Raw genomic sequence first — 20,632 nt, forward strand, 5'->3', positions numbered from 1 at the left:
ACAGACTGGAGTGGGAGGACATTTCTGGTTCCTACACTGTTCTCCTGGGTAACTCAGAGGCACTGTGGCAGGAATAAGAACCTTTCTATGGGTAAGGCACATGTGCATTGAGGGGCGTTGGTAATGTTGGAAGGTAGGCGGGGCCAGCGCAGGCTGGTATCCTAGCCCCTTCCTCCCATGAACTTTGGCATGTTCAGTGGGCATCCTCCCAGGCAGTACTTGGGAGAGGTTCAATGGTCAACCATCACACAGAATCCCTAGGACCTTGCTACAGGTGCAACCCATGCTCACACCCCTTCCAACAAGCCCTGCCATGTGCACGCCATGTTCACATGAACACAAATGCAGCCTCACCAGTTACATGAAGTCATGTCCACTGTAGGTCTCCAGCCTTTAATTCATACAAGGACTCAAAGAACACATGTTACCCACTGGCACTGAGTGACACGGAGCCTCATGGAGGAAGGACACAGTAGCTTGGCCACCATCCTGGCTGTCCTGACACGTAGGCACTCACCTCCTGGAGCCCAGCTCTGGCTCCTGCCACCCCTGCCTGAGTGGCAGTAGCAGAGCTGTGTGGCAGGATGGGTACACTCAGGGCAAGGACCCACAAATCCATGGACCAACCGCAGAGAATACCCATTCTGTCATCCTGGGCCAGGGGACCTGACTACTGGGCAGACCTTGGTGCTGGCAGTAGCCTCCCTAACCCAATGACAAAAAGAAAAGAAAAAAAAAAAAGTGGTAAGCAAGCAGCCTTTTCCAGGCCTTCTGCATGTCAGGACCAAGGTCTTCCAGGCTATAGCAGCTCAGCACCCCCAAGGTCCTGGAAGGGAAGAAGGAGCTGTGACAGCCTCAGTAAGCTAGGTGCTCCCCAGGTCTCAAGGCCACAGGAGGATACCAGGATGCAAATGGTGACCCGAGCCTCTCCAGTGCCGTCAAGGAAGACTGAGATGTAGCGCTCAGTGGACAAGGACACCGAGGGTCTGAATGTGCATGTCTGTAAAAGCCCTTGACTGTCAATGCTCCTCCAGCTTCTGCAGGGCTGCCTCAGTCAGGAAGGGGCCCAGGCATCCTCCCGACCTGCAGTACCAGGTCCCATTGACCCTGAGCTGAAGTTTCACCAGTCACCCAGCATCCCTGTGGCCAGGGGACCTTTAGAAGTGGGATGGGAGGCTAGACATGGCCGGCTATTCCCCTGAAGTGAGGTTCCTCACGGACCCCCCGCCCAAGGCCGGACTTTGTGAGCTCATGTGAGGGAACAGAACACACCCTCAAGCAGTGTGGCAGAGTTGAGTCTAGTGTAGCCATGCCAGCTGCCACCTCACCTATGCCACACTCAAGGACACCCACAGTGGGTCTTCTCTGGGCCCACATTCACTGGGCTCCACAGTGGCACAGGGTCCAGGCCTGGTGTGTATGGGAATCCTGGCTGCAGAGTTTCTTCTGAGCAGAGGGTATCATGCATAAACTTGAAGGCCCTGCCAGAGCCTGGACAGCAACATACTGGCAGCCCTTGCAGGCTTCCTGGGGAGCTGAGGGATGGGCCTCAGTTTCTGACATCTGTGGCCCTTGGGGTCTGGTGGGGCGTCCCCAGTGGGAAGAGGCGGGAAAGGAAGGCACAGGCTCACTTGAGGTCTCCGATGGGTTGCAGCTAACAGCCACCCTCTGGTTGGCCTCATGAGCTTCCGGGGTGGTGCAGAAGGGTAAGGGAGGAGTGTGCAGCCAGAGGTGCCCCTGAGGTCCCTGAAATACATGGCTTTTGGGGACAATGGCTCGCAGCTGACCTGATACGAAATTAAAAGCTAGGGTGACAGGCGTGGTCAGACCCAGCAGGCCGGCACCCCATGCACCCCGCCCCAGTACTCAGAGCTACTGTCTCCTCATCCTGCCCTGAGCCTCGACGGCCAAGGGAATTAAATATTGTCTGTTGCATGTTTTGGCCAAGACAGTCCTTGGGGCTAGGGGATAGTTACCGCCACCTGGGTCCGGCTGCTGCAAGGACCAAGGTGACAAGGAAGAGCAGGAAGAAGCTGTGGGGCTCTGGGCAGCTGGCGGCTGAGCTCTTCCGTCCTTCCTGTTCTGACAGGCCGGGGAGAGCATGGGTCAAGGGGGTCCGGGAGCTGGAGCTCTTCTTGCTGACCCTCCGGCCACAGGTGTCATCTGGGCAGCCGCCACCACTGCCTGAGCCGCTGCCATCATCACCTGGGGAGGACGGGAGGCTGCAGCAGACTCTTCCTACCCTGCTGCACCTGAAGACTCAGTCCCTAGGTCTGCCCCCTGCTGTTCCCACCCGTTCCGTGAGAGCCAGATGCACATCCTGGCTGGACTTCAGCTGTGCTACAGGGAGGGACGTGGGACCCTTACAGCATTCATGAGGATGAGAGGCTGTGAGGGTCCCAGGCAGAGGAGTCTGGAGAGGACTGTCCCCTTCCTTTTATGAGCAGGACAGATTCCCGCCCCAACCCACCCTACCCCTGGTGGGCCTTACTGGCATCCTGAAAGTCCACGTCGTTCCCACCGTAGGCGCCACGTAGGCGGTTGGTCATGATCTTGAGCTGCATGATCTGCTGCCGGATGGTCATGTCAGGCTTGGTGATGTCCACTTCCACTTCAGGGTTGTTGATCTGATTGGCCAGTCCATCACCCATCACCTCAGGTAGGTACCTAGAGCAGGGCAGTCAGGGCCACAGTTCATGACATTGGCTTTCGCCAAGGAGCTGAACCATGGAGTATCATGTATCACACCCTTAGAGCCAACGAACCTCCAACACAGTGGGAACCCATGCAGGCCCCACAGTAGCGGGTATGTGCTCATGCTGGGAGCTGGTGAAGGTGTGTAATCCTCTAGCCCACCTTCCCACGCTCTGGGCGTTTGTAAGGACGTGGCCAATGGTGGCTACCTACCGGCCCTTGGATATTCCGTTCCAGCAGCGGTCATCACTGGCAGGGCTCATGGCCATCTTCTCGCTGCACAGTGTCCCTGGAAGGCTGATCCAGAAGTCCTGAATGTCTCGGAGCTGGGCCTTGGCCTCAGAGACCTGTTGGACGGCAGGTAGACCAGTGAAAAGCCAGGGGGCAGATTGCCTGTGTCCCCTTCCACATACAGGGCTCTAGCCACTGAAACGTGGAACTTACCAGCTTTTCCAGAGTACCTGTGGGGGTCTTCTCTTGCAGTGCCAGTTTGCCACGGCGACGCTTCTCCTCAGACCCAGTGACCTTGGGGTTTCCACAGCCCTGGATGACCTGGGGAGATACCAAAAGAGGTCTGGAGGGACAGCAGGGTTTCTCAGGCCCAGATCTGGACAGACCCTCCAATGCTCACAGTGCCCCCCACCCCAGCCCTCACACACCTTGGCTGTGAGTGTGTCCTTGTTGTCCTGGAGAGCGTTGATGGCGTCCGCCAGCCACGTGTGCACACTGCCAATGACATTCTCCGCACCCGATGGGCCCCAGAACTTGTCAGTGATGAGCACCATGGAGTCTGGCAGGGGTGTTAATACACATGCACACACATTACCTATGCATGTTAATAACACACCGTCTTGACAGCACCAGTCAGAGGTACTGACCAGCAGATTCACAGGCGCTCACACTCAGACTGGGAAACAGCTCACCCTCGTGAAGCTCAGAGTATTAACAGTGGATACCCACATACAGTGCACAGGTTTCCACGAACACACAGGACATCTGGCAATCTTGCTGGCCTAGTTCATGTCCATATATGGCCATGTTAGCTCCTGCAGGTATTGAACATGCTCGAATAGATGTGTATGCATGGAGATGTGCCTCATAACCAGCTCCTATACACATGAACTGTGGATCTGCACGTGCATGCTTTCATACAGCACAGATGTAACATGTCAGATGGATGATGACCGGCATACTAACCAGCTCATGCCAGCTATGTACCAGTGCCAACACGTATGCATGCTAATGCGCCTCACAGCAACAGTGTTCACACGTATTGGCGTGTGTGTATGTCAACTCGCCAGTACATGTAGGCACACCTGTGACTGGCAGGGAGACCCTGTGCACACCACACAAATGCCTATTGTGTGAAGCACACATGCATGCCAGCTTGCACATGTCACTGTAGTTCATGCACGTATAGGCTTGACGCATTCCACCTATGTGTTGGTATATGTGTATGTTGAGGAAGTCATTCAACCACACCCCTTGGGACAATAAAACAATCTGTCCCTTGACCCCCACAGACCCAATATACTAGACCCTTAAGCCTTTCATTTGGCCCAAACCAGGGGCTACTGTATCCCAGGGACCCCTGTATAGCGCCCTAAGGACAGGACAGGCACCCTGTGGGTAGGGCTCACCCAGGAGGTTCCTCCATTCAGCATCCAGGTCGGCCTGGTTGGCAAGGCAGCCTTTGAGCACATTTCGGCAATAGTCGGGACAGGGCCGGGCACCAGGGACTCCCCGGCAGTGAGCACAGTACACCAGCTTCATGACAGCCCGAGAACATTCTGGGGCCAGAGGTACCTGGAGAACAAAGGCACCCTGAGCCTCCCTGTAGTCCTTGAGCACCTGGTCTCCAGCTACCCCTAAAGAAGCACCAATATGGAGGGTTAGAACATCTGGGGTCTGTGCTAACAGGCTATGGGACTTTGCCTAGACCATCTCAGGCCCACAGTCCAATGGACACGATGGCACACTGCTGTCACTAGGCTTCACGGCCCAGAGGTTGGGAGGTGACTTGCTGGACCAAGCAGAGATGGGGGGCAGTGAAGCTTAAAGCTGTGCCTTCCCCATACAGGTCTGTTGTGCACTGCCCCATTCTGTGAGATACCGTGCAGGTCTGCGGGGCCTCAGCTTGCTCAAGGCCCAACTACATCATTTTCTCATTTCCTGTTTCCTGAGCCCAGCAGCCCAACGTCATCATTTGGCTTAGGACACAGGACTGGCCAGCAGATGGACAGTGGACTCACATCTGAAGACCGGCCGTGTGAGCATGGGTTGCAGCCGTGAGGCTGAGGGCCCGAAGGCTCGGAGAAACAGCGCTCAGAGTGTAGGACACCAAGTGCCTGGGTGCAGCATGAGGGACTCCCAAGGGTTCCTTGGGCAGTATGTGTACCTGGGCCACCTTCCGGACTACATCACTGGCCACACCCAGGCCCTGCACGAAGGAGCGTGCCGCCACAAAAGCACGGGTCGCCCGAAGGCGCAATTCCCGCGGGGCATCCCCAAAAGGCCGTAGGGCCTCTGCCTGCTTGCCCAGGCAGTCCAGGTAGTCATCGGGCAGCAGCAGCTGCGGGTGCAGCTGCTTGAAGAGGCGCTCCAGCAGCCGGGCCCAGAACTCGGCCAGGGTCTCCTCCAGGTGCAGGTTGGCGCCGCGGTAGTAGAGGCGCAGCTCAGCATACAGGTCCCGGAAGGCCCGAGTGTTCTGCGTGTACAGGTCCCCAAAGGCCCCTGGGAAGGCATCCTGCAGCGTGCGCTCGGAGTCATTCAGCAGGCGCTGGAAGTGGTCTGTGCATAGAGGAGAAGCATGACCCCTTGAGGCGGACTGTGCTTCTCTGCCAATCTGCTAGCGGGTTTGGCAGAACACCCCCTGCTTTTCAGAACCTGCTTATAAAAGCTGGGGACTACATTGCAGAGGGTTCTGCAGCTTCTTGGAGACCTCTCTCCTCACTAGCGGTGCAGAAGTCAGGGCTGTGCTCTCTAGGGACATAGGCCTCTAGCTGGGGTTCCAGAGGTCATATCTGAGTTGGGTCTTAGGACCCAACGGATGCTGAGATTCAGTGATTCTGGGAGGGGCTATAGTAGGGGTGTGTCGGGGAACCAGAGTGACCTTAGCTTACCTGCCAGCTGCCCTGTCTCTTCCCCCCTCCCCACAAGGCTTCCAGTTGCCCTAGGCAGCCCTTCCTCCTTCTTGGGCTCTCCAGCAAGCCCTGCCCCCCAGCTTCTCAGGTTTCAGGAGCCTCGGTCCTCAGACCCTCCTGTAAGCCAGCACCTCAGACAGATGCTTTCTGGGGAGGTGTGAACATGCGCACCAGATTCTAAGGTTTAGAGAAATGTCCGCGGTGGACCCTGGCATCCACTTGGCAGTGGCATCTCCTCTGGAAGTGAGACTTAAGGTCTGTGACTGCTAAGCCCCTCCCTTCCATACCGAGCAACAAGTGTCAGTGCGGTTAGGGGCTCTCTGATATTTTCTGGGATATTTGCTGGAATTTCCAACCCCTCAAAGCTATGCCCCAGCTGTGGTTAGACTCAGTGTCCCTGCTTTCTCTCTACAGCTTCATAATTCCTGCTTCCCAGCTCCACCCTGTAAAACTATACCAGTTCTGTGTTTTAATCGCTATGCGCTACGGGAACTAGGCTGAAAATTTAAAAACACACAGACAGACAGACGGGGCCGCGGGGCCATCCTTGATACAAGAGTGCCAAGAATGCCCACTTTATTGTGCTCGGGGCAGCTTAAAGAGGACTCTGGCCACGCCCCAGCTCTCGGGCTCTTTCAGCTGCAAGCTCATCAGAACCCACTCCCCTGCCATCAGGGTCTGCAGGCTGCTCAGAGCAGTCAAACAAGTTGTTCACTGGAAATTCAAAGTCTGGAGGTCTGCAGTCCACAGCTTTGCTAGGCCCTGTATCCCTTCTGAAGACAGCAAACCTCATTGCTTACAGGTTAACACTTTAGGGGACTCCTCTGACCCCAGGGCACCATACGGTTCCTGTTGAACATGCCATCACTGTTTGGATACTGTTCTCTCTGCCCATATACAGCGAGGTCACATGAGGGGTTCACCATAAATGATGCTAAACAGTAGCTGACCTGCCTCTTGAAGCATGTAGGAGCCTTTTAACCCTGGCTAAGAAGAGGCAGTCACCTCAGGGCAGGCCCTGCACCCTTTACACCCCCAGTCTAAGCTCCCTGGCTAGGGGATGGTAGCTGGGATAGTGGCCTATCACAGGGACCCCAAAAAGTCAGGTGAGATGCAGAGCAGCCCTCTGTAGGTCCTCAAGGGAACTCTGCTTGGGGCAAAGTGATACCCCAAGAGCAGCAGTTCCCCTCGGAAGGGCAGGCCCATTCTCCCCAGGGCTCTGAGAACAACCTGGGTTCACTGTTCCATTCAAGCCCTGCAGGAAGAGGGAAGTCCTTTTGCTGATATGAGCCATCCAAATCCTGGCCTTGGAGTCCTGCCCCGCACCCACAAGTCCCTACCCTCCAGCCCCTACTCACCGTCGATGCCATGCAGCTGGGTGGCCAGCGTGGCCTGCAGGGCACGGCTGCTGTCATGGAGAGCTGTCTCTAGCTCCATTCGGCTATGGTTGGCTAGGTTCTCCTCCATCTCACTGGTGCAGCAGGTATAGCCCTGGGGGCAGATTCGCAGGTGTTCACCTGTGGGATGGGAAAGGATAATGTAACCGGGAGAAACGGCCCAGGATGTGATGCCCAAGGCAGAGACAGGGACAGGGTAGGGCAAGGCTGGGCTCCTATGGCCCTGACCTCCCAGGACCCCGATAAGACTCGGGGATGGGGTTCCACAGGTGTTCTAGAGTCATCAGAGGGGGGTATTGTGTGGTACATCCCAGCAAGTCAGGGGCACAAGGACAGTCATTTTAGGGCTCCCAAACAAAGAGCCAGCTTGGACCTTGCGCAGAGAGGGAGAGGCTGCCTGCCTTCAGTTGGAAATCTGGCAGAGGCTTTCAAGCCTGGCAGAAGACTTGGCCCGGAGTGGGGGTCAGAGGGGAGGAAGCCAGCCTCTTCTTGGCCCTCCCCAGTCTCAGAGGCCACCTAGTTCCACACGTGATGGACAGACAGTGGAGTGTCCGGTGAAGACGGTTCTACAGGGCCAGTGGCAGCATCCTGCCAGACCCTGGCTACCAATCTGGGCTGAAGAAAAGCAAGTTCTCTCTGTGCAGGCCCTGAGTCCCAAAGGCCGCCCAGTCCTGGCTTAAGGTTCCACTTAGCTGGATACACTCCCAGTTCCCAGAGCTCTGGCTGGAGCTCCCCGACTCCACCAGCTATCCGGGGCTGCTGTGCTGAGGTGCCAGCTCCTGGTGGCCCTGCAGTAGCACCATTCAAGACCATATTGATTCCCACTTGCAGACAGAGGGTTGCTCTGGGCCCACAATTAGTCGTGAAGTGTCCACCACGGAGCCCTTACAGCATGTGCTAGGCAGCTTCATACCCAAGAGAGTCTCCTGGCATCAGAAGAAATCCTCAGCAAGATGTGTGAGCCCCTCTGTTAAGGTTACAGTGACACCTTTCACAGGGAATCCCAGGCTTGGAGATTAGGTTTTTGTCCCAGTGTGTGTGTGTGTGTGTGTGTGGGGGGGGTCTCTGAGTTGTTCAAGACCCATTAGGCCTGACAGACCCCAGTCTGTCCCACTCCCTACTCAGAGGTCTCTGAGTTAGAGAAAGCCCCCCCCCCCCCGACTGGCTGAGTTGGACAGAGGGGAGGTGGAGGTAGCGGCCCTTGCCTTTTCCTTGCTGACGGATTGGTGGAAACGTGAGAGAGGAGTGGGGAAGGTGAGATGCTGAGGACTCCAAGACGTAAGGTTGCTCGATGCTGTGGGGGCGGGGTGGAGGACTCCGAGGAGAGCCGGAGGGAAGTGGACAGCAAGAGTGTGTGTGGACAGGAACCTTCTACCGCAGGAGGAGATCATTGTGTGCTGGGGGGTGTCTACGACCCCTCACCCACCTGAAGCCAGCTGGGAGTGGAGACCCCAGGAATGATTTGGAGGTTGAAGTCACTCTAACGAGTACGTCATGAAGTAAAAGCAGTTGTGTGTGCTGAACGAGGGGTGGGGTGGGGTGGGGTGGTGGTGGTGGTGCTGCAGGGTGGATCTGTGTGTGGCCTCTGTGACTTTAATCTGACATAGAAGAGACCTACCCCCAGATTCCGAGGCTACCCTGAAGTGAGGGACTAGGAGGAGGAGTAGCGCACGGAGGGGGGGGGTACTAGAGGACCAGAAGAAGAGTCAGGATGGGTGGGGGCTCGCCATCCCTTTTCTACCCCTCAGCCCCGGCAGTCCAATCTCTATCTAGCTCTGCTCTCTCAGCTTCAGGTTGAGGTCTTTAGTGTAGAGGCCCTGCCTCCTGCTCACTGAGGTATGGGAGCTGGGCCTCATCCCAGAACCCTCTGGGGACTTCTACCTCAGAAGCTGAGGAGTCCCATCTGGTCTTTGAGTCCCCAAAGGCCCACAGAGCAGGGCAGTGGCTGCCAGCTGGTAAAAGAACAGACAGAATTGTATTTTTTTTTTTTTTTTTTGGTTTTTCGAGACAGGGTTTCTCTGTGGCTTTGGAGCCTGTCCTGGAACTAGCTCTGTAGACCAGGATGGTCTCGAACTCACAGAGATCCACCTGCCTCTGCCTTCCGAGTGCTGGGATTAAAGGCGTGCGCCACCATCGCCCGGCCAGAATTGTATTCTGAATCAAGAGTTCTTGGGGGAGTCAAGGATGGGAGGCACACACCTCTGGCCCTCTCATCACTCCCCTACCTGTGCCCCCCGCCAACCACTCTGCTTCCTCCTGCCCAGGGTACCTGCCCCTTACAGGGGATGAAGGTCCTGGAAGCAACATGTTACCAAGCACCAACCTCAAGAGAGGGCTGGTGTGGGGCCCATAGAGCTGGGAGCTACGATCTTGGCAGAGATGGGGACCTCCCCACGGGTTCCCTGCTCTTCTAGAGTAGGGAGGGCTTGGCAGAAGGTTATCAATCAGTGAGCATGCTGCCTGCCCTACAAGGGGCAGGACTGAGAGCAGGACCTTCCACTTGCTCTCCTCCAGGCCATGGCCTGCTTGGCTGAGGTAGGATAGCCCACATCTCTCTTTCTCTCCCTGAGTAGGGCTTTAAGGCTACATGCTGTGGTCACTTCTACCTGAGGATCCACCCATGACTCCAGTAATGAGATGGGGAACATTCCCTTGTGATGGAGGTTGCAGGTGTCAGTATGGGGTGCAGGGGACATCCTGGGTCAGCTGTGACAGGGGCATTCAGGGCAAAGGCATGTTGCAGGCCCAAGATTTCAGGTGGAAAATTCAAGGCTGCACAGGGGAGCACCAGGACAGAGGTGAGCCCCTCCCACGGTTCCCTCTCTCCTGACATCCTCCACCATCTTGGTGGATCCAGCTGCCACCCCTCACCATGTATACGGGAGAATTAGGCCGGGGCCGGAAGAAGGGAAATAAAGGCACACACACACTCAAGAAACAGGCACTGGCCCCATTCCATTGCAGGCTCTGGGTGGGTGGGATGCACGAGATTCTTGGCCAGCCACTATGAACATTCCCCATTTAATCGCCTCCCCTTGCAGCCCCCTCGCTCTGCCTGGCCACCTCGCCCAGCCAGCCCGGTGACCAGCGCTGTTCCAGTTGCCCCAGCACCGCCCCCGTCCCTCCCTCCCTCCTTGGACAAACACGGGAGTGAAGACACGGAGCCAGAGCCCGGGCACCGGCCTGAGGGCCCCGGGCAGGCTGGGCCAGGCTGCCCAGAAACCCGTGCAAGGCAGAGCTGCTTGCTGGGGGGTAAAAGACAGGAGGCTTTCTGGCTGCCTGCTGAGCCCTAGCCCCTGAGATTGGGGCCACAGGTGACAGACACTCAGTATCAGAACAGCAAGGGCAGGGTCTGCAAAGCTTTCCACACCTCCAGAAAGGCATCTTTCCACCTTAAGGGATAAGCCCACCAGCAGCTCTCTCCTTCCCAGTCCCAAAAGTGGGTGGGGACAGCAATATTGCGCCGCCCCCATCTCTATCAATCAGAATCTTCCAGATTTTTCCCTCCTTGGTTTTTGGGACGTTCCCCTCCTCTGGTGCCCCCAGGTTTTAGTTGGGGGAGGGGGTTGTTTGTTCATAGCAGGTTTTCCTCACCCTAATCTCCTTTCTAAACCTTGTCCCCTCAACCCGAAGCCCCCTCCCCCATTCCAGCGCCTCTGGCTTCTAGTGACACCCAGCATGGCACCCCATTGCCTCAAACCCATAGGCAACCTCTTGTCTTCCTCCTCCCGGATTCTGGCTGCTTGCGTATCCCCCACCCCCACTCTTCTCCAGAGCAGACAACAGCCTGTGGCTTCCTACCTTTCGGGGATCACACCCTCCTGCCACCTGCTGACAGCTGCAGCTCCTGCTCCTCCCCAACAGACACAGCACCCTTCTTGGTCATCAGTAGTCACCCTAGGGCTTTAGTATTCTGAGGGCATTTCACATGCTGTCCATAGACCTCTCTGACCTGATCTCTCCTGACATCTCGGGGACCCAATGCCCTGAAACCCTCCACCCTTTTCAAGAGACTGGAGTCAGACCACCTCCTTAAGCCCATCCCTCCAGAAGCTTCCCTTGTTCACAGGATGCCGAAGAAATGGAAAACCTGTCTCCCTTACCCGGGCAGTGCAGGAACACACAAGAGGACAGATGCTCTCAACACCACAGCTGCCACAGCCAAGGGAGACAGACGCACAGGCTACCCTCCCCTACCCAGTGCTGGCTCCTAGAACAAGCTTTTCTGTTGACTGATAGATAGGGCAGGAAAAGTAAACCAGACCCCTGTGCTCCTGGGTTCTTTCCAGCTCCGGAGGCTGAGGGTCTCTCTCTGGTGGCAGAAAAGCAACCAGGAGCAAATGGCTCAGCTTTCTGAGGGACTACCCGCCTCCCAGGCAGGATCCAGGGGGGCTTCACTATCGTCTGCTTCCGTTCCCCAACAAACCTGAACCTGGCTAGCCCCTGAGGGTCACACCTGAAGGAGGGCATTTCAACCCCATCTTTGAAGTTGGAAAAGCATCAAGTACAACCCTTTGCCTTCACTTCCAATACGCCCACCCTCCTGGATGCCACTAGGACCCCCACACCCCTGCCTCAATTTCACCCAAATGACAACATCACCAAGAAGATCCTCCATCGTGCAGGGGGCCCCCTAACTGGGGGGCATCGGCTGCTGGTACTTCTATGGGCTCGGTGGGAGGGGTCATCTCCGGGCAGGCAAGGGTTCCTGCTAGCTAGCTGCCTCTCCAGCATCAGGCGATGCCCAGGCGAACAAAGCCTGGGCAGGCGACACCTGCAGCTCCCACCTCTGCCTCCTTTATAACAGAGATGGTTCTGCGCAGCTGGAGCTGGCAAGCAGGTTCTGCAGATGCCGGCGCTGGTGCTGGCGGCGCAGTGAGGAGGGGGCGCTGCTGCAGTGGGTGCGGCTAGTGCGCGTAGTGCTGAGCGCTGCGGCAGGCAGAGGGGGCACTTGGAGGGGGGCTGCGGCAAGCAGGAGATGGAGGGGAAAGAGGGCGATGTGATTGGCGGGGAAGGGGCTTGCCGCAGTGGGCGAGGCAGACATGGGAGGAGGAAGGGTTGTGCTAAGGCTGCAGGGAGGATGGGTTCAGCAGAGGAAGGGGGGCTTGCTGCAGGAAGGGGGCTGCGGCAGCCCGTGGGGGTGCAGAGGGAGGGATGGGCTAGGGAGGGGTAGCCAGGATGGTGCAGGACAACTTCAGGGAGATGGGGATGGGACGAAGGTGAGGAGTTGGAGAGACATGAATGGAAATTGGGGCTGGTGACAGAGGAAGGAGATGAGACACAGATAGTCTGTAGTGGAGCTGAAGATGAGAAGTGAAAGCGTGGGGGAGGAGGAGGCAAATGGGAATGGTGATGGAGATGGCGGCTAGCAGACTCAGCCTGGCACCAGTTTAGCAGGTACCCTCCTGGCCTTAAGACCCCCTTCCCGGTTGGCCGCTCCAGCGGTGTCCCCAGCTATGGACGCACTCGGGATGGCAAGAGTGATTCCGAGTGCCAGTGCAGGGGCCCGGCAAATGCAGAGCAGCAGGACTCAGCAGGAAAAGCCAGGATGAGGCTCGGGGCGCCTGCCTGCGCGGTGGACTCTGCAGCCCAGGGCACCAGGGCAGTGACAGTCTTCACTGGCGCACACAGCTGAAGGCGGCTCCCTGGGACGCGCCTCCTCCCGCAGCCTTCACTGGCAAGTCAGCGCCGCCCCTGTCTCCCTGGAAACAGTAGGCGTTTGCGCTCCCCCCCCCCTCGCCCGCGGTGATGCCCCGCATTTCCGAGGACTCACGGATCAGGCCTCTTCCGCTAGCCCCAGGCCAGGGGTGAGGGTGGGATGCAGCAGCGGATGCTCTGACTCATTGGCCTCAGCAGGGCAGATACTCATGGAAAACTTGGGCTAGTTAGCAAGAGAGGTCCAGGGATGGTCAGATTTCTTTCCTGGAATGTGATAGCTGGCTGCATTGAAGAGGTCCCTCTCTAGCAGAACGCCAAATCTCCTCTGCTCTCTGAACTCAAAGGTCAAATCTCCCAGTCCTTCCTAATCTTCCCTGCATTAGGCCCTGTCCCCAGTTCCTGGAGGCTTCTCTCACTCTAACCAGCCAACTTAGCCCCAAATTCCTCCCAGGCCACTCCGTCTATGGCCCTGATCCTCCTGGGACAAGGGCAGCTCTCTCACTCTGTTGATCATAGCCCCTTTCCAGCTTTTGAATCCAGTTGGGGAAAGCCACCTACTCACACTTCCACCCTGAAATGGATAGAACCCTCCAACCTTCCTAGTCTCACTGCTGGGGGTGCAGGAATCTGCTGGGTGAGCAGCTGTTTGATCAAGGGGATAGAAAGGAGTTCTATCCAGAAACCCTAATGGCTGCCCTCTAAGCTACCTACTCCCTGCTAGGTAGGAGATGTCTCAGCAGGGCCAAAGGTCCCACAGGGGCCAAAGATCTTGCCCCAGTATTCATGGCTCATGTTATGCTCTTGGAATACACTGGAGATGAAGAAGACCCTGTGTTTATGCCTACCAAGACCACGATCTTGTGACCTGGCTGTAGGGTGGAGCCCACTCAGAGCTTGGGGTCTGCAAACCTCAGCCCCGGCTTCTGGTTCAGTCAATCCCCACGTGGTGCAGAGTGGGGAATTCAGGCAAGATACATGTGAAAGGGACGGGTTATGCCTGTGGTCTTGGGCTCTATACTGTTTTCTCATCGAGCTGACCCACCAGTCTACTTCCGGGCCACAGGACAACTGAGGAGGCCTACAAGACAGACTGGCCCTGCTTCCGATGTGTCTACATGGAATAGAGGGACAGAAAGCAGGCTCCTTCTCAGGGCTGTAAATACCAGACTGGTAGAGGTGACAAAGACATGCCACAATCCAGCCAGGATGGAGCCCAGGGCAAAAGCACGGGACCACTGGCAGCCACCCTAGCTGTTCCTATGGGCCTGGTAGCCACCTTCCTAAACCCATCCCCTGCTTCCCTGCAAAGGTTGCTCCCATCCTCTTCCCCAGGAAACTTCACTTCCTTTTTTTCACCTCTACCGAGCAGGCATATCAGCTCTCATGCTAAAACACCTATAAATACAACGGGTAGGGGCACCTTTGCCCAGCGTGGGCATTTCTGGAACGAGGCTATCACTATAACCAACTCAGAACTTCTTCCAGCTTGTGCTGTAAGAGCAATGTCTTAGTTAGGGCTTCTATTGCTGTGAAGAGACACCATGATTGCAGCAACTCTTCTAAAGGAAAGCACTTCACTGGGTGGCTCGCTTACGGTCTTAGAAATCCAGTCCATTCTCATCATGGTGGGACATGGTAGTATGTAAGCAGACATGGTGCTAGAGAAGGAGCCAAGAGTCCTACATCTTGCGGGTAACAGGAGGTGGTCTGAGAAACTAGGCGTGACTTGAGCATGAGACCTCAAAGCGTGTCTCCACAGTGATACACTTCCTCCAACCAAGTCACACCTCCTAATAGTGACCCTTCCTTTGGGGGCTATTTTCTTTCAAACCCCCACAGGGAGGAGTTCCCATCCTTAAAGGCTCTTATTCCTAGCACCTGATCAGTGTCACACAAACAAGGGGTCAGGGTTAGAATCACTATTATCTACACAACTTGTCAGCTACTGGTGTGGTGGCGTACAGATAGCTAAATCAACATACCCAAGGTTAGTGGCTGGGAATGGCTCTGTGAGGGGTGTTGAGTGCAGTGTTGGCCTCCCTGGATTCCCATCCCAGGGAATTCCTGGGTGGAAGGCAAAGACTGCAGCAGGAGTCAAGGTGCTCTGCGAAGAGGCAGCTTCCCTAGGCTGTGCTGCCCAGCTTCCCTAGGCTGCTGCCCACACGGCACCTCTGTTTGTTTAACAAGGGCATGAATGTGGCTTCCAGTTGTGGGTCCCACCCTGCCCTGCAAGCACAATCAGAGTAGGGTAAAGGGAACTAGGATGTCAGTTACAGTTTATTTTTTTTACATGCATTTATAAGTGTGTGTGTGTGTGTGTGTGTGTGTGTGAACAGGTGTCATGTGTGGTCAGAGGACAACTTGCAGGAGTTGGTTCCCTCCTTCCACTATGTGGGTTCAGTGGATCAAGCTCAAGTCTTCAGGTTTGGTAGCAAGCACCCTTTACTTCTGAGCCATCTCACCCACCGACCAGTTATACAGGAATCTCAATACATAATGCATTCATTTTTCATATAAAAATCGACTCAAAAAATTCAATTTTTGTGTGTGTGTGTGTGTCTGTGTCAAACAGACACAGCAGTCACAGAGCCAAAAGGTAAAAGCTTGTCTGAATGGATAAACCAACTATAAAATGGAATACTGTTATGTTTCAAGAAAGGAATTATGACATATTAGATGGATATCATGCTCAATGAAAACAGCCGAGTGAGGTCCCTGGGGCTGTCAAAATCACAAGAGACAGAGTGAAACTGCATGTCAGAAGCAGGGGAGAGGAGTGGAGAGTGTGTGACTTTCAACTTATCACAATCTAGAATCATCTAGGAAGAGGGCCTTAGTGAGGTATTATTTAGATCATGTTCTCCTGTGGGCATGTCTATGGGATCCAGTCCACTGTGGGCAGCATCATCCCCTAGGCTGGGCCCTGACCTGAATAAGAGTGCAGTAAGCTAATTGACAACAAACAAGCTGTCAGCATAGATGCATTTGCTTCCCTCTACTCTTTACTGTGGATGTGATGTGTCCAGATGTCTGATTTCTTCATAATCATGGATTATATCCTGGAAATGTTAAGTCAGACAAACCCTCTCCTTCCCCAAATTGCTTTTGCCAAAGTGTTTTTTTTTTTTTCTATAGCGATGAATTAAAAGTAGAACAGGGAATTAGTGTTTAATGGGGACAGAGGTTCAGAGGTTCAGTCGGTCGGTAATGATGGGAAGCTAGGCACTATCCACCCAGTGGAGCGGTCTGCCTTTTCATTGCTGTGTCTTGCAGTCCTTTGCAGGGTGTATTGGTTAGTTTTTTGTCAACTTGACACAAGCTAGAGTCATCAGAGAAGAGGATGCCTCAATTGAGAAAAAGATCCAGCTGTAAAACATTTTCTTAATCAGTGATCAATGCGGGAGGGCCCATTGTGGGTAGAGCCACTCCCAGGCTGCTGGTTTTGCGTACTATAAGAAAGTAGGCTGGGCAAGCCACTGGGGAGCAAGCCAGGAAGCGGCATCCCTTCATGACCTCCACATCAGCTCCTGCCTCTAGGTTCCTGCCCTGTTTTGAGTTCTTGTCCTGACTTCAGATGATGAACAGGGATAAAAACGTGCCAGGAGAATAAACCCTTTCCTCTCCAAGTTGCTTTTTGGTCATGGTGTTTCACTGAAGCAACAGAACCCTAGGACATGAGGTGTGGCCTAACTGAAGTCCACTGTCCCTGGTGGACATCCAACCCGAGGGGATGACTGAGGTCCCCAGCAGTGAAATGACTTACCCACAGCAGACCCCAGCGCCTAATGCTGTGCTTTCCCTTGGCCCAGGCTTGGCTGGTATGAGAGACCTCTGGGACCTCATGCAGCCTAGCGCAGTTCTAGGGATATAGATGAACCCTTACCTGCAAAACCAGGGCAAAACAGGCCTTGCCTGGAGCCAGATGTGGCCAGTGCACTGGTCGGCACAGCTTCTGTCTGGTCTTGACCAATCTTTCTGAGGCCTCAGTATGTTAGCAAGTGCCTGTAAGGCCCTGTTAGGAGGGCCACCTATCCTGCTACTGGTGACAGTCTCACAAGTCACTCCAGAAAGGTCCCTCCCAGGCCCACAACAATCTCTTCTGGGACTCCTATGCAACAAAGTATTGTCTTTGTCATTTGCATAGTCCCTACTCTTCAAAGGCCAGACTCCCTCTGGGCTCTAGGACCATGGGATGGATCACTCTGCCTCCTCAACTCACTTCTCAAGGATGCTCACACAGCTGTCTTTTGAGCTGGTGTCTTGGCCCCCACCTTGTCTATGCCCAGGCTCTTGTCAGTGATTGCTGGCAGGCAGAGGGACACAGGGATTCAGTGACACTGCTCTGTAGGGGTGGAGCTCAGGACAGGCAGCTTGGCTCCCTAGAGGTAGATAGATGAAGGGAGGAGTCAGTGCTTCCCCAAAGGAGCATCAGGGCTGTGTCAGAGCCATGGGATCGGCCACAGAGAGGCCCTCCCTGCTGCCTGCTACCTGCACAGGCCTGACAAGAGGCTGGTCCCTTGACACTTTCCTGTTCCCTCCTGCCTTTCCTGGGACCGATGTTCCCAGGGGCCCCTCCTTGGCTTCCTTCCTAAAAGTCAGCTTCTATTTGCTGGCCTGCCATCCACACAGCCCTGTCCCCTCTGCTGCTGTGTTCTGGGGACACTGCTCTCTTTGGTTTCAGGAAGGAGCACTGTGGGATGCTGGCTAGGATCTCTCCCCTGCATCCAGGACCTCCCTGCCCCATGGCTCTTTAGCCTCCCTAGATGCTAGACCCCTCACTCTATTGAGGTTCCCTCACTCATAGCCTGTCTGGAGAAAACAGTACTCGGGAGCAATGGGCCTCCCTGTTCTCCAGGAGGGGTACAGAACACACATAGAGGTACAACAGTCAGCCCAAAGTCACACAGCCAAGTGAGCACAGAGATAGCTCTTGAGCAGGGTAGACTAGCTAGATCCAACGGACCAGGACTGGATTCTGTGTGGGTGTGTCACAGTGCGTTGATAATAGCCACTGGATAGGTCACTGTCCTTAAGAGGTGATTCTCGGCCAAGGGTGTGGTTTTCTCCAACAGGCCAGCCAAACATTCCTCCAGAACCCAGTGTCACTGTGCCATTGCACACACAACAGAAACAGCCCAAGACCTTCCACCCACATGCCTTCCTCTCTCCATTCTACATGGCTCAGATGCCACTACACTGACCCCAGTCTGGCCACGCTGCCAAACAGAAGCTCTGGAGGTCCGGGTACAGAACTTGGCTGCATCCTGACACCCAGAATGGATGGTGTCTTCCGGGGCAGCTCAGGGAGTTCTACTCCAGGGAGGAGGTACAGGCTAAGACACTCCACACTGGGTTCATAGAGCTGACTTCCAGTCTTGCCCTGCTTTAGAGACAGGCATTATACTCTCAGCCACTGCTATAACCACTACCTACCCTTGTGTTGGTTAGTATATCTTTTTGACAGGACTTAGAATCATCTAGAAGAAGAGGGGCTGTAGAGATGGCTCAGAGGTTAAGAGCATTGTCTGCTCTTCCAAAGGTCCTGAGTTCAATTCCCAGCAACCACATGGTGGCTCACAACCATCTGTAATGGGGTCTGGTGCCCTCTTCTGGCCTGCAGGCATACACACAGTCAGAATATTGTATACATAATAAATATTTTTTTTTTAAAAGAATCATCTAGAAGATAAACTTCTGGGCATGTCTAGATTGTGTTGAAGAAGACCCACACGATATATGGACAGTACCATCTCTTGGGCTGTGGTCTTAGACTGAATAAAAAGGGGAGAGAGGGTTGGGGATGTGATTCAGTGTAGAACCCTTAGCTAGTGTACACAAGCTGTGGGCCCAATCCCATCCTGGATGGTTTTATGTCAATTTGGCACAAGATAAGATTCATTTGAGAAAAGGGGACCTCAGTTGAGGTTCACTCATTCTTATTCAATTAGTGATTGATGAGGAGGGTCTAGATCTTTGGAGGTGGTGCCATCCCTGAGCTATAAGAAAGCAGGCCGAGTAAGCCCTGAGGAGCAAGCCAGTAAGCAGCACCCCTCCATGACGTCAGCATCAGCTCCTGCCTCCAGGTTCCTGCCCTGTTTGACTTCTAGTCCTGACTTGTCTCTGCAAGAGTATGATCGGTGGGTTGTAAGCTGGAACAAACTTTCTCTTTCCTAACTTGTTTATGGCTACAGTGTTTAATCATAGCAACAAGACACATTACCAGTGTTACATGAAAACAACAAAACAACCACAACAAAGGGAGAAAACAAGCCGAGTACCAGCATTTACGATCTGCTTCTTGACTGTGGATATACTGTGAGCAGCTGCCTCAAGCTCCCTCCACTGTCACCGTCCCAGTCCTGATGGGCTGCACCCCTGAACTGTTAAGCCAAAATACATTTTTTCTTTCCTTAAATTGGCTTGTCAGGCATCTTGCTGCAGCATCTACAAAGTAGCTAATGTACCCCTCTCACCTTATCCAGTCCTACCCCTGTGACTAGACCTTTCTCTGTGGCTCCATGTCCAGGAAAACCCAGAGAGGTCACCAGTGGCAGGCTCTTGCCAAGAGTTTCAGCCACACTGTAACAATGAATGATCCCCACCCTCACCTCTCACTCTGCTGAAGGCCTGGGTACTTAGTTTCTTCCAGTCCCTTCTACATGGCTTCTCTCTGGTTCTCTCAATAGCAGGCTAGACTTTGCTATTCGATGATCTTGGCTATAAATCCTGGTAACTTTTGTAGCAAACAGAGGCTGGCTCTTCAGGTAAATGCCAAGCTCTAAGTGCCCAGCCAAAGGCAAGAGTTCCACAGACTGACACAGAAGGCTGGGACTGCCATACGCTGACTCGACAAGTGGCCAGAGTGTCTTAAGCTACTTTGATGATATGTCAGGAGAAACCCAGAGCTGCACATAGGATAGTGGTCTGGGAGCCCTGGGCCTGTCCTGTGCAGCCTAGGGTTGGGTCACTCAGGCAGGTGTGTGGCTGTCAGCCTCGGCGATGACATTCTGATGCCCTAATTTCCCAGCATCCCCTCCACCCTGCCTGCCCCTCCTCCCCCCTCCCAGGGGACAAAACCAGGGCCTTGCATGTGCTAGACCAGAGAGCTCCATCACTGAACCACACCTGTAGTCCTCCCTGTACTTATTATTGTTGTGTGTGCATTATGTGCCCATGTAATGTGTATGTGTGGGGTGTGTGTCATGATGCTCCATGTGAAGGTCAGAGGATGACTCTGTGCAGCCAGTCTCTCCTTTCACTTTTACTTGGGTTCTGGGAATAGCCAGGTCTTCAGGCTTGTGCAGAAACTTCTGTAGCCTGTTGAGCCATCACGGTGGTCTCCCTGCACCCCCACAGCCAGGCACTTTCATACTTTTAAATGATCTGAGTAACAGTTGGTCAAGGCTCAAGCAAGGCCATGCTTAGAGGGGGGCAAACTGACACCTGCTTGCTTTTGCTGACCCTATCAGCGGCACAGCCTGAGGATGCTTCGTCTGCCGCCATGATTCAGTACCAAGAACAGCACACAGCACACAGTAGGTGCTCCAGCAGCAACCCTGAGATTTCAGATGGCCTCTTGCGAACCCCTCAGACCTCATCACTGTCCAGACTAGTTATCAAACTCATTTCCCAGCCCAGCTCTCACAGTGGCAGGCTCTCCTGGTCACAGATTAGCCCTTCCTCTGCCACCCAGCTGGACTTGGGCTCCATTCTGGACCCGGTGCCATCTGGTGGAGGCTG

General features: G+C 54.7%; 1 protein-coding gene across 2 annotated transcripts in view; it reads right to left on the reverse strand.

The window, feature by feature from the left end:
- Positions 1-377: 377 nt before the first annotated feature.
- Gpc1 (glypican 1) overlaps positions 378-20,632 on the reverse strand; it is a 29,490-nt gene continuing 9,235 nt past the window's right edge. Inside the window, exons 1-9 of one of the 2 annotated variants that reach the window (XM_057754091.1) lie at positions 11,837-12,055; positions 7,196-7,354; positions 5,093-5,484; positions 4,335-4,500; positions 3,354-3,484; positions 3,139-3,246; positions 2,908-3,041; positions 2,492-2,667; positions 378-2,205 (exon numbers count right to left, since the gene is read on the reverse strand). In XM_057754091.1, the coding sequence (XP_057610074.1) occupies positions 1,973-2,205; positions 2,492-2,667; positions 2,908-3,041; positions 3,139-3,246; positions 3,354-3,484; positions 4,335-4,500; positions 5,093-5,484; positions 7,196-7,354; positions 11,837-11,852 (1,515 nt within the window). In that variant the 5' untranslated portion in view covers positions 11,853-12,055 and the 3' untranslated portion in view covers positions 378-1,972. Of the gene's footprint in view, positions 2,206-2,491; positions 2,668-2,907; positions 3,042-3,138; positions 3,247-3,353; positions 3,485-4,334; positions 4,501-5,092; positions 5,485-7,195; positions 7,355-11,836; positions 12,056-20,632 lie in introns of those variants that run through there. The other variant, XM_057754082.1, reaches the window with a different exon arrangement.

The sequence above is a fragment of the Chionomys nivalis genome, chromosome 2 (genome assembly GCF_950005125.1).
Source record: "Chionomys nivalis chromosome 2, mChiNiv1.1, whole genome shotgun sequence".
Lineage (NCBI taxonomy): Eukaryota > Metazoa > Chordata > Mammalia > Rodentia > Cricetidae > Chionomys > Chionomys nivalis.